Consider the following 14,756-nt stretch of genomic DNA (forward strand, 5'->3'; position numbering starts at 1 on the left):
CCCATAAACGCGAAGAAATTTGGCGCGCTTTTCGGATTCGTCACGTTAATGCACGTTCGAGGAATTGAGGTGTCGTACCATTATTACGGTGTTGGCGGCTATCTAGAGCACGAAAAGCGAGACAAAAGTTTTGTGTTGGTTATCTTTTAACACAGGTAGGTTTACATCGGATGCCGTGCGCATACGAGCGTAGACACAGCGTCGCCAACAAGCACGTCAAACCGACCGTGTATATCGCAATAGAGTTTCATGCAATAATTATTGTAGGAAACGCTGCTTAGCTACCCAAGAACTTGCAGCGTCGATGCTCTCGCGGCGACTACGCCGGCTGACATCCCAAACGAGCTCCAGCAAATAAGGCAATTCCAATAACGTGAACCGTAATGCAACGGTTCCCAACAAAACGTAGGCTCGGATTGTGGCAGACAGTCGCGGACTTTTGCAGCGAGTGCGATAATATAGTAGAGCGAAAAGTACGACGACGGGTTCCGGTGATTATCACAGTGCTAAATTATGAAAAGCCAGCGGATCTCACGTTCGCTATTGTCGGACCATACATACACCAGCCAGATGCGCAACAGCAATAAGTTCAGCTCGGTCACATGCCGTTTTTGTTGCAGTAGGCTGAAGGTGCAGAGAAAAAATCATCTCACCTGCGGAGCCGATGTAGTCGTCAGGACGGAAAATCCGCGAGCACAGTCATTCACCGAGGCCGTTACAGTTCTCGCGTCCAAAATGGCTACGTTCACCGCTACCCTCGCGGTTCGCCGGCACTCGCAAAATGGTGGGATTACCACTTTGCAGCACTTCCGTGTTTCCAAACCGCGTTCGCACGTCGTCGGGAAGAGCAGCATCACACTACACGCTACTACCAAGATTTTTCTTTGCCGCGACGCTGCTCACAAACCCGAACGCACTTTCGAGCATCCCCCAAACAGCTGAAGTCCTGGTTTCGGAATCGCGGCGCACGTACGTACGTCCTGTGTCGTCTGTTCGGTAAAGTTGGTGAGCTCGAAAACTGCATTAGTCCTTAGAAACAGGCCTTCTGTTCATAACTGAATAAAGAGGTGCAGTTACAACACAGATACGCGCACAGCAACGATCGAGGGGAGACCAGTCAGAGCATACGTATACGTAGCAGCGGCCGCATCACGGTTGTTTCGCGCGCTGCGTGCGGAATTTCTGTGTCTGGTGCCCTTAGATTTGTCCCTAGGGGACGACCGACTCCTTTGCGGTAGATCCAAAGGGGTCTTTAGGGGTCGACTGCACCTTATCGAACGTGTCGCCTCGATTTAGTGATCATCGCTGCACAAGTATTACGTTTGTTCGCTCGCATTAGGGCAACCTGTTTCCCCTCGCTCTATTATTCGCCGGCGCAGTGTCTGTGCATCGAAAAGCGCGCGTTCGTTCGGCATCGAAAGCGCCTGGGGACATGTCTAGGGCCATAGAGTTCTCTAGGGCGGCCCACGGAACGGAGCACCGAATGAGGAGCTCTCGGCGGGCTTTTTAGAGACGGTCTGTCCCCGTCAGTTGGAGGATTTAAAATCGTCCCATGACGATAACCGTCATCAATTTTCGGTGCATTTGCCCACTACTTCTCCGTAATGATATAACATGGCACGCGTGGCTTTCCTGATGGGAAAGCGCATTATACTGGTACACGGACTGCTCGCAAGAAGGATTTGGTGAAATTACGCACAGCCATAACTTATTAAAATGCTTCGAGCGAGAAATAAAGGAGGAATAAACTATTATACAACAGTCATTCCTCCAAATAAACACTAAAAAGAGGAATATTTTAAGCTGTGTATATAAATTACGCTTATGGAATACTAGAAACATCCGTAAAAGCGGGATCCATACGGAAGCCAAAGTGTCAAATACTTGCATAAATTATGGCACCTTTAGGTCGCCGTCCTTTCTTCTCTTGCGACATGAATTTATTACCCGACCAGACATCATATGACCAGATGAGACGCAAGATGAAAATACCGGCGAAGATCTTGTTAACTTGTGAAGATTGTTAACTGCAGCATCGTCAAATCGGAACACGTACGCTAGCTAGTACACTCTAAAACACACCTACTCCAGTCCGAGCATGGCTTAAGGCAGATACAGGCTTGCGGGAATCGCCCTATTGGGTTCGAATTCTGGATCGCGATTGGCTTCCTCGACTCGCGTAAAAGAGCGAAGACATTCTATTCCAGTGGGGCTCGATTGCGATCGAAAACGCCCATGTGACAGCCGTATAATAAAGAAACCTAAACTATCGTACATTGGCAAGTTTCTCGTTCAGTACTCCGTCATCATTCAAAGCGTAGCGCGAGACGGAATAGCGCAGAACGATGCAGGAGTCAAGCCGGTGTAGCTTATGTCAGCACCATACATCCGGCGCAAGATGCCGCGAAGTAGAAGACCTGCAGCCCTTTTCTGCCATTCGCAATATGGATGCATGTATACGATCGAATCACTGAACCCTACAGTGACGTAGCGGTTACTCCACTGGCAGACGGTAGTTGCTTCCCAGATTACGGTGAATTGCGAGCAGTTGCACACAACACAACAAATTGTAAGTTGGGGGCTGAAAGTTCTGCCATTGGACGGAAGCATTATACGCGGCTAAAAGCTTTGAAGTCCATTACACACTGTATTGCCACTGCCAAAACGAGTCATGTTTTAATAGGCGTGTATGCAGCCGGGTGCTGGGCTGCGTGTCCTTCTGGACACGCTGCGCCACCTAGCGGCGCCGCCACGAAGTTTCCGCGTGACAGTATATATTTTACAACTGTCACGCGGAGACTTCGCGGCGGTGCCGCTAGGTATATATATATATACACACAGACAAGGCTGTCTGAATACATATGATGTGGGTTCACTTTTAAATGTTTTTCTTTTTTGTCACTCTTATCCAACTTGGCGTCGGAAGTTCACTGAAGAGCGGCACATACAAAGCGATGCAAGTTGGTCCTACATTTGGTTTCCAACGTGGTTCCCTCAGCAGAACAGCCCAATGCTTTACCCGTTGACCGTAGTCTACTGGGCGACTCAAATTGGTTGGAAAGAGGTCACGGGCGGGCAGACAGACAGAACCAAAAACTGGCTTAAGTTCCCATAGAATGCCGATTGCATTAAAAAAAAATATTACAAATTTGTGGCAATTTAGCGGTAATTTCAAACATTTATTGCATTTACATCCAGCGTATTACCTGCTGGTTAGATGTGCAGGACTGTATAAGGTTGATTGAATAGAGGATTTTCGTTTATGAAGTAACATTAAAGGTCTTACAATGCTTGAAGAGTCTAAATATAACTGCTTCCTGTAGTTTTGTTTCCTCAACCCTTTCAGATGCTGCATACACAATTGCATACACCAAGATAGTGCAACAGCGAGAGCACTGATGAAAGTAATATTTAAAATGTGTCGCATACATCTTGGAAACGCTTACAATAGGAATTATGCTGAAATATTTCATAACATGTGCAGAATGTTTTAGCAAAATGAGTGGGAAGGTAGACTGCTCAGTGTCACTATGTTGTATGCAGCAGGTTCACTTCTTTCATCGTTTTTTACAATGTCACGCACCAAGCATAATTTCAAAATGGTTGGATAAGTGCTTTTCAAGCATTTCAAAGCACGAAATAGTTTATGTTCTCATATTTGATGTTTCTGTGACGAGTTTTTGTGCGGTGTCCACATTCTGTAAATCTGTAAACTTGACAGAACGCACTAAAGGATTTCTTTTTTTTAAACAATTTTGAATCTTTCCTGCAGCTGTACACTTACTAAGATTCTGAAGACAAGAAATATGGTGAAAGTAAGTTTTCATGCAACTGGATAAAGTGGCGTCTGAAAGGGTTAAACGTACACAAAAGGGAAGTATTAATTCGATAACTAATCTGTCTGGAAGTCTACCATCGCTTTCTGGGCGCCATTATATTTATTTAGATAGAAAACTGCCACTGAACATCCTGCTGCCATATAGTTTGAATTGCCAGCGCCATAACTGAGGCCGTGACGTAATCTCCATGTCACCACCTCTGCTGCTATCTGTGAATAAGTCACTCCTCTCTCAAACTGGCTAATGCAGAGTTTCTTCGACCACCCGCTTTGTGCTTCAGCTCACTCTCCCGGCAAGCAGACAGCATCAGCCGCCAGGTAACCGCAAGTCACAACCAACTTAAACACGAGAGGTACCATACTCCATGACAGGTGGCGCCACAGATTCATCATTTTCGTCATTTTCTTGCTTACAACAGCTCTATTCTCACTATGAGTGATGAATTGGTTCACACAAAAGTTTAATGTTGCAGTCCAGCCCAACTCCATATTTTTCTTTAGTGTCCTTTCAATATATTGCATAGCCAACATTGCTGAATAGGGCCTCTGCAGCAAATATACTTACTTGTTTCCGGGTTCAGGATATCAAATTCCACAAAGGATGGACCAACTGAGTCTCCTACCCTTTAAAAATACTCAACAGTTCGACCGCACACACATGAAAAATCATGTTAAGCATACAACTTTACCAATTCTGCAGCTATTTCATTTGATGTACAAGGAGAGTGTAAAGGCAAGCTCCTAACCAATAGTGGTAGATTGCCAAAAGTCCTAGTACTAGTAAACTTTTACAATGTGGGAAAGGTTATGTATACAAGAAATAACTGCTACATTTTTGCTCTGCTTGCGAGTGAGGCTGCACAGAAATTGCCGAAAAAGGCTTTCTTCTAAGCATCAACTGTACAACTGCTGTCTGAACATGCATTGCGTATCTGGCATTGGGCAACCTCTTGGTCTGGTCTCCCACACTAGTGACAGTCTCATTTCCACAAAACTTTTTCAAGTGCGTTGCAGAAAAAACTGTTAACTCCTCTTAACAACCTCAGAATTGGCAGAATAAAAGGGATAGCAGAGTATTGTCGCCAAATTATTGAAGGCGATATGATTTTAAGACTCGAGTCAGATTGTGCGAGTACCCCTTCTGTGTTCGTGAGCAATGAAGGGGAATTTCTTAGCAGGCAATGCACACATGCATGTCAAATGTCGCAGAGATGTGTATGGACAGGAGGTTATGAAAAGTTAAATAACTTGTTATATCGAGAATTTCACTATATTGAAGTTCGTTATATCAAGGTTTAACTGTATATGCAGGTTCTTACGGTACTCCTCTGGCATCCTTTCATAATCTAAACACTTCCAAGATGGAGATTGGATAAAAATACAGACTGGATCCGATGGGCGAAATCTTTTTGCGAACATATTTTTTGTAAAACTTGACGAAACATAATATATACAGCCTACGCTAATTACAACGGAGCCGCATACGACTGCATATAATGGACCATAGTGTTCTACCTATATTATTAATGCAACTAAGTTCGCTCTTAACGGACTATCGGCTGCAGCGGACAAAATTAGTGGCATCTTTTGTCAAAAGCAGGTGTATAAAATGGACTTTTGCCATGTCGACACAGGCTGACAACTGACAAGTGTCAGCCGACGATCGCGGCTCAATATCACGCACGCAAGGGAGGAAGGTGGGGCGGTAGCGCGCAGTCCTTCACGCGCGAGGCACGGGGTGGAGTGGGTGGGGAGTTCTACGATGGTGGCTGCTGCTTGCGGTGTGGCAGCACTCCTTATATTGAGAACAATCTGCAATGTGGAGAGAGTGCTCGCCCGCGCTGTATCTTGAAAGTGATCTGCGACGAGGACAATGTATGCACCTGCATGGGCGCCGCATCTTGAGAGAGATCTGTTAAGTGGACAAAGTGTGCCTAGTGCCGGTATGTTCGTACGCTCTGTGCTTTCGACGTTTAGTTTGTGTTGAAGTGAGAGACAGCACGAAGATCAATTCGGTCGCTGCTGCTAATGCGCTTCCTCACTCCAAATTTTGACAGCAACTTTTCGCGGTCATCGAGCGAGATGTGTTCATCTTTACCTGTGTGCGCGTGACACCGTGCTTGTTAATTTAGTTAGTAACTGAATGTTTAATACTATATACGGCCGATAAAACTACTATCCTTACTTTGCATTTGCATAGATGTCTATTAATTTGCTACCGTAATCGATGCTTTGCCTCTCGGGTGAAACAGCGACTTCTTTTTTTTTACTTTAGGCGTTCATCACTCATTCCTTTGCAATAACATTGTTGCACATCGCGACCAAAGTTTCGAAAGTGAGGCATTTCTGGAAAAAAAATTGACATTTTTTGTTGGGTAATCGGGGTATGTCGTAACGAGAGTCGACTGTGTCACTGTTTCCACGGATATATCGCAGTTGGAAGTTCGCGCTCCGTCATGTGTGTCCTTTCTTCTTTTCCGTAGTGTGCAAAAACCTACATGCATGAACACATAACATGATGGATGGAAGCAGACACAGGTGTTGACTTCCGACACATCCCAAGCGAGACCATGACAGCTATTGCTGTAAACAACAACAAAAAAAAAAAAGCCCTTTATTGTCAAACAATGACACCCTTGGCACGCGAGTGGTGCTGTGTGATCGCTGATGAAGTGACAAGAGTCCCTGGTATGTACAGATGGATTGGCGTGATGCAGCACACCCGTGATGACAGAAAATCACTTCTTTGGCACCCCCGCGACTAGTGGTGGTCGCATGGGGCCGGGCCCTGGCCCCATGGGTCCCATCATAGGCCCCATCGGTCCCATTGGTGGCCTCATGCCTGAAAAAGAAGAACATTCATTGGAGACTGCACTAAAATTACTTCAAACTTGGAAGAAATGACCATGCACCGAGTGTGCAAGGCATTTGGGAACTCAGCTCTGAATTGCCATAGTCATTAACATCCTCATTCCATCTGTACAGCTGCTTACTTCGTCTTCACAAACCCCTGTATATCTCTTAAAGGCCCCCTCACCAGGCCCCATAGCGAATTTTAGTTATACGCTGGAAGTTGTTGGTTGTCCTCTAGAGAGCGTTCTGCTTAAAAAAATTTTCAAATCGGCTTATTAATAGCAGAGATACAAATATTTCAGTGTCGTGAACCCATGATTTCAGGAGGTGAGCTTCACTGCAAACATAAGACGCTTGCCCCGTCTAGCCTCTGCAAGCGAAATTCCTTTCCTGTGTTCTCCCATACCAGACCTTGGGGCTTTCTTGCGGCGCGGCGCACTTTCGCTGACAGCGTCGCGTGCGAGCAGTTGCAATTGCCTCGTTTCGGGCAGCGCACGATTTGCACGCTGTGCACGAGGACACCTGACTGGTGGTGTAAGTCAGTGCTACACGAATACTGAGGCAGACATAAGCGGATCACAGAGCATGATCCTGCGCTGAAAAACGGCAGAAAATGAGTTTCGGAGTCTGCGCACGTGACTCCATGACGGTGGGGACAAGCAGATGAAACGGAAGTACATCTCTCTTGCAATGATGTGAAGTAGAAAAAAAAAAAAAAAAAAAGCACACAATTGATTTGTGTGTTTTATTATTTCTCTAACTTTAGTTCGTCTATTCTAGCAACATATTACACAAATAACAGATGTTGGCTTCAATAATTCTTGAAGTCGCGTGTCACCACGAGCGACGTCACAGCGCGAACATGTGTACGTAGGCGTACTAGCATGTATACATTATCCTACTGTTTGGAGAGCAGCAGCCGTGAGGAGAAGGGAAAACAGCATTTGGTTTGAAATTTCAGTTCTGCGACATGTAGCGATTTAATACTTTGCAGCCACGGTAGCTGCCAAAACCTTCTTTTTCCGGGATGAGACAACTATTTTACAGCCAATTGGCACTCGTGGGTGACCAAAAGAAATAAGTGCTCGAAGTGATCAGATGCCATTTCGGGTGGGGTTCTCCAGAAGGTGGAGGCCATAACGAGTGAGAACCCTGAAAAGGCAAAGTCAACAGACAAGCCTTCTGTGGACAATGTTGCTAGGCAGCACTCTTGTGTAATGGATTTGTTTGCTCCCACAGGGCCTGTGTGACCCAAAGTGGCTGTCTGTGAGTGTCGGGGTCCAAGCGACTCTCAATGTGGCATCCTAGTTCCCAATATAAACATGCTGCGCAGCTATGCATGGGGTGCCTTGCTGAAAAGGAGACTTAACAAAAAGCCACACATTGCTAAATATTTGCTAAGAGTGAAAAGCCCGAGATCAACAAGCACCATCTAATCCGAGCATGCAGCCATAACTCGAATTCAATCAGTAATTAAGGCTAAAGATGGTTTTATTCAAGTCTTCGAAAAAAGCAATAAATTTGCTTTATTATGGTGGGTTTAGTGGGAAAGTTCTCAGAGGACAGCATTCAAAAACAGGGCAAAGCAAGGAATGGAAGCACACTGCTATGACTAACAAATGGCATTCAGCACTCATGCAGAAAAGCAATAAGCAGCACACTTGTGCAGACAACCGAGGCACAATAACTGCATTGCCCAGCTTTCTGCTTTTGTGAAATTATTAATGAAGTTGGGATTGAAGTTGGCGCATGGGCTTCTGAAATACACAGAGACATGCTCCTCACCTGGCATCATCATGTTGGGGGGCATCGGTCCAGGAGGTCCCATCATGGGCATGGGGCCTGGCATAGGGCCTGGCATGGGGCCTGGCATGGGTCCCATGTGGGGTGGCCCGACTAGCGGCATCCGCTGTGGAGGACCCGCTGCAAAAGAACACGATAAACCCAAGATTAGCAAGTGCCGTGGAAAAGTTGCTAAAATCAGCATGAGAAGACTTATAAAGGGACAAGTTGCTTGCATTGGTTCGCAGGGATTGTATACGAACGGTTATGCTAAAACACTGATAAATTCAAACAGAGTCGGCATGCCTTCAATGTGTGCAGCACACAAAGCTGACCACAAAACATGATAGTGCAGTACAGCGCCTGCAGATAACTGATGCTGGAATACTCCTGTGATAGCGTAGTGCTCACAGTTTTTTCACGACAATAGGCATTATACAAGTATACTAATAGTCGCAAAGTTTGTCTACAATAAGTTGGTGGCCTGTAATTTGGGCACGCTCAATATAATGACTGAAAATTTCAGACACCTTACAGCATGCCACTAATTAATTAGGCTTGTGAGCGGAAAAACCAATGTTACTGCTTTGATATATCACCAGTGTCTCCTTATACTGAAAGTAGCGTAGTCTACATTCAATAGTCAATAAACTTAACATGCCCAAGCAACGGGACAAGCCAAGCCAAGTTTAGCCCTTAATTTGTGGTTTGTCGTGCTTTCGTCGATGTGTAGCTACAGCATAAAAATAGTGGAAATAAACGGACCAGGTACACATGCAAAGCATATGTGCATGCAGAAACATGTTAACCCTTTGAAGGTTTTTGCCGTACACGTACGGTAGCGGTGTTCTGTCCTGCAAGGTCCTTGCCGTACAGGTATGGTTTCGACCCTCCGTTTGAAATTTCGCGCCATAATGACAATGCGTGCTCACTGGGAGGTGCTGCCACCTCTTAAGGCTTATAAGAAGCGTTTGAAATGTGTGCTACCTTCTTGGGGAGATAAACGGAACTGATTTCTAGCTTTAGCGCGTTGTGCAGACTACGGCAACAAAACTATTGCGGTTTCGGTTCCTCTGCATGATTGCAACGGAGCCACGAAAAACGTGATTTTTCTCTTTGTCGTCACGCTATCGCAGGGGCGGCGGAATTTGATTTATATCTTGATTGGCGCTCCTTTTAGCTTGTTTATCACTGCTGCTCACGAGGTATTCTCGCTCTGTGCGGCAACGCGCTTACGCGAGAGGGTGCCTCTCTATGTGCATAAAAATGCAGAAAATTTTTAATTCTGATAACTTTATTTACTTTTTTTTTGTTATTCGTGAATGAAGAGTGCATATATACCAATGCAAGATATTTTTTTTCTCACTTTACGGTCACACAAGAAAAATTAGGGTAATTTTTTGTCGAAATAGGTCCCTAAGAAGAATTGGAATCTGCAGTAAGAAAAATCGACCCTGGGCGGTCGCATATGGCGAAAAAAGTTGACCCTCAAAGGGTTAATAAAATAAATTATTCCGCACTAAGGCCGCTGCGATTGAGCAGCAGCAGAAGACAAATGAGAAGAACTATTCTGGAGTGTCCTGAGGAACTTGATTGTGCGCCAAGTAGCACAGCTGGCGTAGCGCATGATAGCTGGGGTTCAAGACGCGCATGCACAAAAGCGAAACTGGAAGGTGTTAATCCCATCCGCTTGGTGCGCTACAGACAGTTCGGCCGTTGGGCTCTATGGGAGTGTCCGCTCTTGTTGAATGTCTTCCTCTATGAGTGAATCCTGTAACGCACACACACACACTAGAAGCGGGTGACTTACGTTGTAGCGCTGCTGGTGGAGGAATCATGGCACCGGTCAGAGGCTTGGCCTGGTACTGGGAGGACTGGATCTTTCCTGCCTTGAATGCCGCCGCTGCAATATGGAAAAAAGTTTGTGAGCACAAAACACTGGTACGGCTGGTCAACCTGTGATGTCTGTGCTAGCACGAAGAATGGGTTATGCAAGACACATATAGGTGTTTTAGAGCGCAGCTCTTTGGCGTCCGTTCCTGGGTTTCGCGTCGTCGTCGGCGTTGTCGTCGGCCTCGTAACCAGCTCCGCCCCCCTTTCATCCCCCCAGCGCTAGCAGCGACCGACTGATACCGCTGGATGCCGCTGACGCCGCTGAGAGTCAAGATAACGTGACTGCATAGAACACCGTCGCCGCCATGCAGAAAGAGGAGGAAAGGGTGTCCCCCCCCCCCCCCCCTGTTCTTGTGTGGCGGATAGGGTGCTCTTCAGTTGCCGACGCACCGGTTATTTCACATAGGCCCCGGCACGTCGACGAATACGTGACTACCTTCCCACGGCTAAACCTGGTTCTTAGCGCTGCGGAAGCGAGGGTATCATATTGTTTATGTCGGCATCGGCGGCGTTGTCCCTGAAACCAACTCCGCAGCTGGGGTTGACTCACTATCGGCGTCAGCGGCATCAGTCAGTCGCTGCTATCTCTTCCCTCCTCCCTTTATCGTGTTGTCCGCTTGCTGCGCGCGCTTCTGCCCCCATCGTTTGCTGCTGGGTGTACACGCCGCCCCCCTCCCCCCTCTTCCTGCGAGTCTCCGGTTGTCAAAGCGCCGGCTCGAACTTAATTCCTTTCTTCGCTCCTCCTCCAATGCAACCCCTGTGCGGTGGCAATCAGAGAGCCAGATCGGTGGCGGCGGATCTGTATATGTGCACCGCCCGAGCCGAAATTGCCGCTGCCGTTCGCCCTGTGCGGTGGCAATCAGAGAGCCAGATCGGTGGCGGCGGATCTGTATATGTGCACTGCCCGAGCCGAAATTGCCGCTGCCGTTCGCCACTGCGAAATTATCTGCCAGTTCTTTCTGAGCCATGAGCGAGACGACCGATGGAAGTCCTCCGTCTGCTGCTGCTGCTGCTGCTGCTGCTGCTAAACGAGCTGCCAGAGCAGAGGCCCAGCGCCGTCGCCGTCAGAATCCAGAGGTGCGTGCCGCCGAAGCAGAAGCTTACCTAGTGGAGTCTTTGTTAAAGGAATACGTGTGAAAAATAAAAAAAAAATTCTGTGATAGCGCATACATGTGTTGCTCGATTTCTTTGCCTCAATCTATCGAAAAGGTGAAACAGCTTATTTGCTGCGCTCAAATTTCGCATTAGGAAGTAACGTAATCGTCGGTAATTTTTTGTTTGTTTGTTTGCAGTGTCAATGTCAACCTTCTTAGTCATCAGAAGTGTTACCAGACACCACTTTCCCATTAACAAAATGCTGGTGCTGAATGGCTCCAGTCAGTTGAGGAGCACATGACTAGCAATGCATCCTCAATTTCTGGGTTGATTTCCGTCGTCAATCTCAGATTCGAGGTCAGATGAAATGACAGAATCCTCCGACTCACTGCTGCTTGAGCCCTCAATAAAATCAGCCACAGATGCAGCGGAATCGCAAGATATTCAACTTTGACGAGTGCGCATGTCTTCGGAGCCCATTCAAAAATTGCCGCCAAGCCGGAAAAAAACGAACTCTGTAAGAAACAAACGTTTGGTCCTACTGTGTCAGATGGCGCAGTGTGCGAGTGGTGCGGTAGGTCTCAATAATGGTGTTGCACACCATTGTTAGCGTGCTAACAATGCCCAAAGGGCGTGGTAAGGAAATAAGTAGAGAGACACTAAAGAGGAATGCTAAATCAGTTTAGACTGATAGTCTTTCAAAACTCTAGTTCCATTAATTTTGCAGTACGGGGCTGATTGTTAGAAGAGGGAATAAAGACTAAGCTAAAGTTCCTTTTTTATTATTATTATTTCATGCCGAAACCCCAGCGCCAGCAAATCAGTGTAACAGCATGAATTTCAAAGCATTTTCTGGCATTTGGGCCATTCTGGTGCAGTAGAAGTCTTCGAAACTTGTGCAGTTCAGTGTTGGACTCCTTTAGAATGCAATGTAGTCCATCTATACTGAGAAAAAAATTAACTAGGCCCAGCCACATGCCTTTAACAAGCACAATGTCATGGTGAGGTGGCGACAGGAGAGCTTTCACTGCAGCAGTTCCCCTTGTCTTTCGTTTCCACACTTTTTCTGGCTTATCATACCTCCTCTCACGTTAAGTGTGGCTTCACTGCTATTGCAGAAACATATCTACTAACACAATTAAATTTATTTTTATTTTTAGTTTGTCTTTAAATGCATACCTGCCGACCTGTGAACTTTAAAAATCGTACAAGTCCTGTGGACACGACAGCAGAAGGGGGGAGGAATAGGATGAATTTTTCTTTTCAAGTTTGCCCCAAACATGCATCACCGTCTGTGGGATATAGACACACTATCAATGATGATTTTCCTGTAGATGCAGCATACATGAGGTGAAACTGACAAACAACACATTGTTTTTCAGGCCATGAATTCTTGCTGTTGGCTATTTTACCTGTTTCAGGAATAGGTCTGTATAAACTTCCTCGACGCAGGTACCCGTCTGGCGTACTTTTATTATCAGCTGATTCCCTAAGGTGCAGTCGGAGACAGACAAGCAAAGCTTTTTCACTAACCTATTTTTTTGTAAAACTTGAAGTGCACATAATCGTATAAGAAGCCTATATTCGTTAACTTTACGGAAAATTTGGGAGGGTTGGCAGGTGTGTCAAGAGTCTAGAATGCAAACCACACGTTCCCTTTCACCTGTACTGAGGTAACGAAACTGAATAGCATCAGCAAGTCAACCTCAAAGCTTTGCCTAGCAGGGCTTTTATGTAATCTAGCATATGTAGACACTCACTTGTAGCATCAATGAGGTTCTGCGCCTGTTCCTCCATCCATTTCTGGTAGTAGAACTTGACGTTCTCCTTGTGCTTGCGACCATTGCAGTGGGTCTTGCGCACCGACGGCTAAGCGATCGTGAGCATGAACAACAAAGGTCAGTACATCTTCCCAGAGTTCAGCACGTGTCTGGCCACTGCAATACTTGGTAACACCAGTTAGTAACTGCAGCCACACTTCCTTGACGGCCAAATCAAGCTCTGCTCTTATGTCATTTTTATGAGTAACAGTTGTAACAAACAACTTCTAAAATTTCAGACGCGAGATAAGACAACAAAGGAAAAAAAGCAACGTTAACTCCCGGATTAACAGAACATAATCCGATTCCGATTATCTTCGGCAGGTTTGTTTACGAGCTTTACATAGTCGCCCCGGTACAAGCAAGTCGGCGGCCAGATTTATTCTCTTTTGAAACAATATGGCCGTGACGTCATACACATCGAGACAATCAGCCCGTTCATCAGTCAACGTTTTTAACGTCTAGCCCCCAACGTAGGCTGCAAGAAATCTAAAAGCCACGCGATCGAAGGCTCTGGGAGAGAGGAGGACGACCACTTACCGAGTCGTGCGTGAGGTAGGTGTCACAGTAGTCGCAGTAGTACCTACAGCATGTGAAAATGGGAGACAAGAACATAGAACAAACGCAGCGAACTTGCCTTTGCACAAATAAGCAATCGCAGATGGAGAGTAAACGTATCACCGTAATTTACCAAACATATCTATAAGAGGCATAGATCCTTCACCGCACTCAGCCTTTTATCGATTGTTTCTACCGGAATGGTCCTGAAGGCAGACAATTAGGAGAGAAGAGCATGCGCTACAAAAGTTTTTTGGCTCTCCGTTACCTACTTTAGGCTTAAGCCCTTACGCAGCGCTAGCTTCGCCCCGGGATAGAGGAAAAGGAAACTTAAGTAAAGTGCTTTACGCAGCAGTTGCAGGAAAGGTGTAGGGACTTTCGTAATAAATCAATCTCTTACGGTCTGGAAAAGCAGAGAAACGAAAGAAAAATATGGTTAGCACCCTTGGATAGGGAAAACTTGGTCAATGCTTACTTCGGCATCTCGACCAGGCGGCCTCCTCTTCGGACTCGCGATTACACTGTAATGCCAAGACAGCAATTCACTGCCGTCTCACATAACAGAGAACGGCGAAGGCTTTCAGAGTTTCGCCTCGAGCAATAAATTTCGCAGCACTAATTCACACTGATGCGCCGACGCCTTCACCTTCACAACTGCAATCGCCTCAATCAAGCCCAAGCAAACGCACATCGCTAAGCCGGTTTCCGTTTCCTGTAAGCGCTGCGTATTTCAAAAGCTTTGGCCTCGTGGCTTTGGCCAACGGCACGCCTTGGCAGTATCCTGCTGCCTTTTACGAACAAATAACAATTTAAAATTTTGCACTTATGTTTTAAGTTTTTCAATGTACTGTAATTACACTTAAAAGAGAGCGTAACATACATAGTTTAGTCCACGTTTAGTCACGCAAACCAATGCG

At 46.1% G+C, this 14,756-nt stretch overlaps 1 protein-coding gene across 2 annotated transcripts; it reads right to left on the reverse strand.

The window, feature by feature from the left end:
• Positions 1-6,429: 6,429 nt before the first annotated feature.
• LOC142560394 (U1 small nuclear ribonucleoprotein C-like) lies at positions 6,430-14,503 on the reverse strand. Of its 2 annotated transcripts, none has more exons than XM_075672465.1 (6): positions 14,315-14,503; positions 13,822-13,864; positions 13,222-13,330; positions 10,284-10,376; positions 8,477-8,614; positions 6,430-6,680 (listed from the first exon to the last, which is right to left on the reverse strand). In XM_075672465.1, the coding sequence occupies exons 1-6, from the start codon at positions 14,320-14,322 to the stop codon at positions 6,577-6,579; spliced, it is 495 nt and encodes a 164-aa protein (XP_075528580.1). In that variant the 5' UTR covers positions 14,323-14,503; the 3' UTR covers positions 6,430-6,576. The 2 variants fall into 2 exon arrangements, with proteins under 2 accessions (XP_075528580.1, XP_075528579.1); XM_075672464.1 differs by having other exon boundaries at positions 13,822-13,867; positions 14,315-14,456.
• Positions 14,504-14,756: the final 253 nt, after the last annotated feature.

The sequence above is a fragment of the Dermacentor variabilis genome, chromosome 10, assembly GCF_050947875.1.
Source record: "Dermacentor variabilis isolate Ectoservices chromosome 10, ASM5094787v1, whole genome shotgun sequence".
Classification (NCBI taxonomy): Eukaryota; Metazoa; Arthropoda; class Arachnida; order Ixodida; family Ixodidae; genus Dermacentor; species Dermacentor variabilis.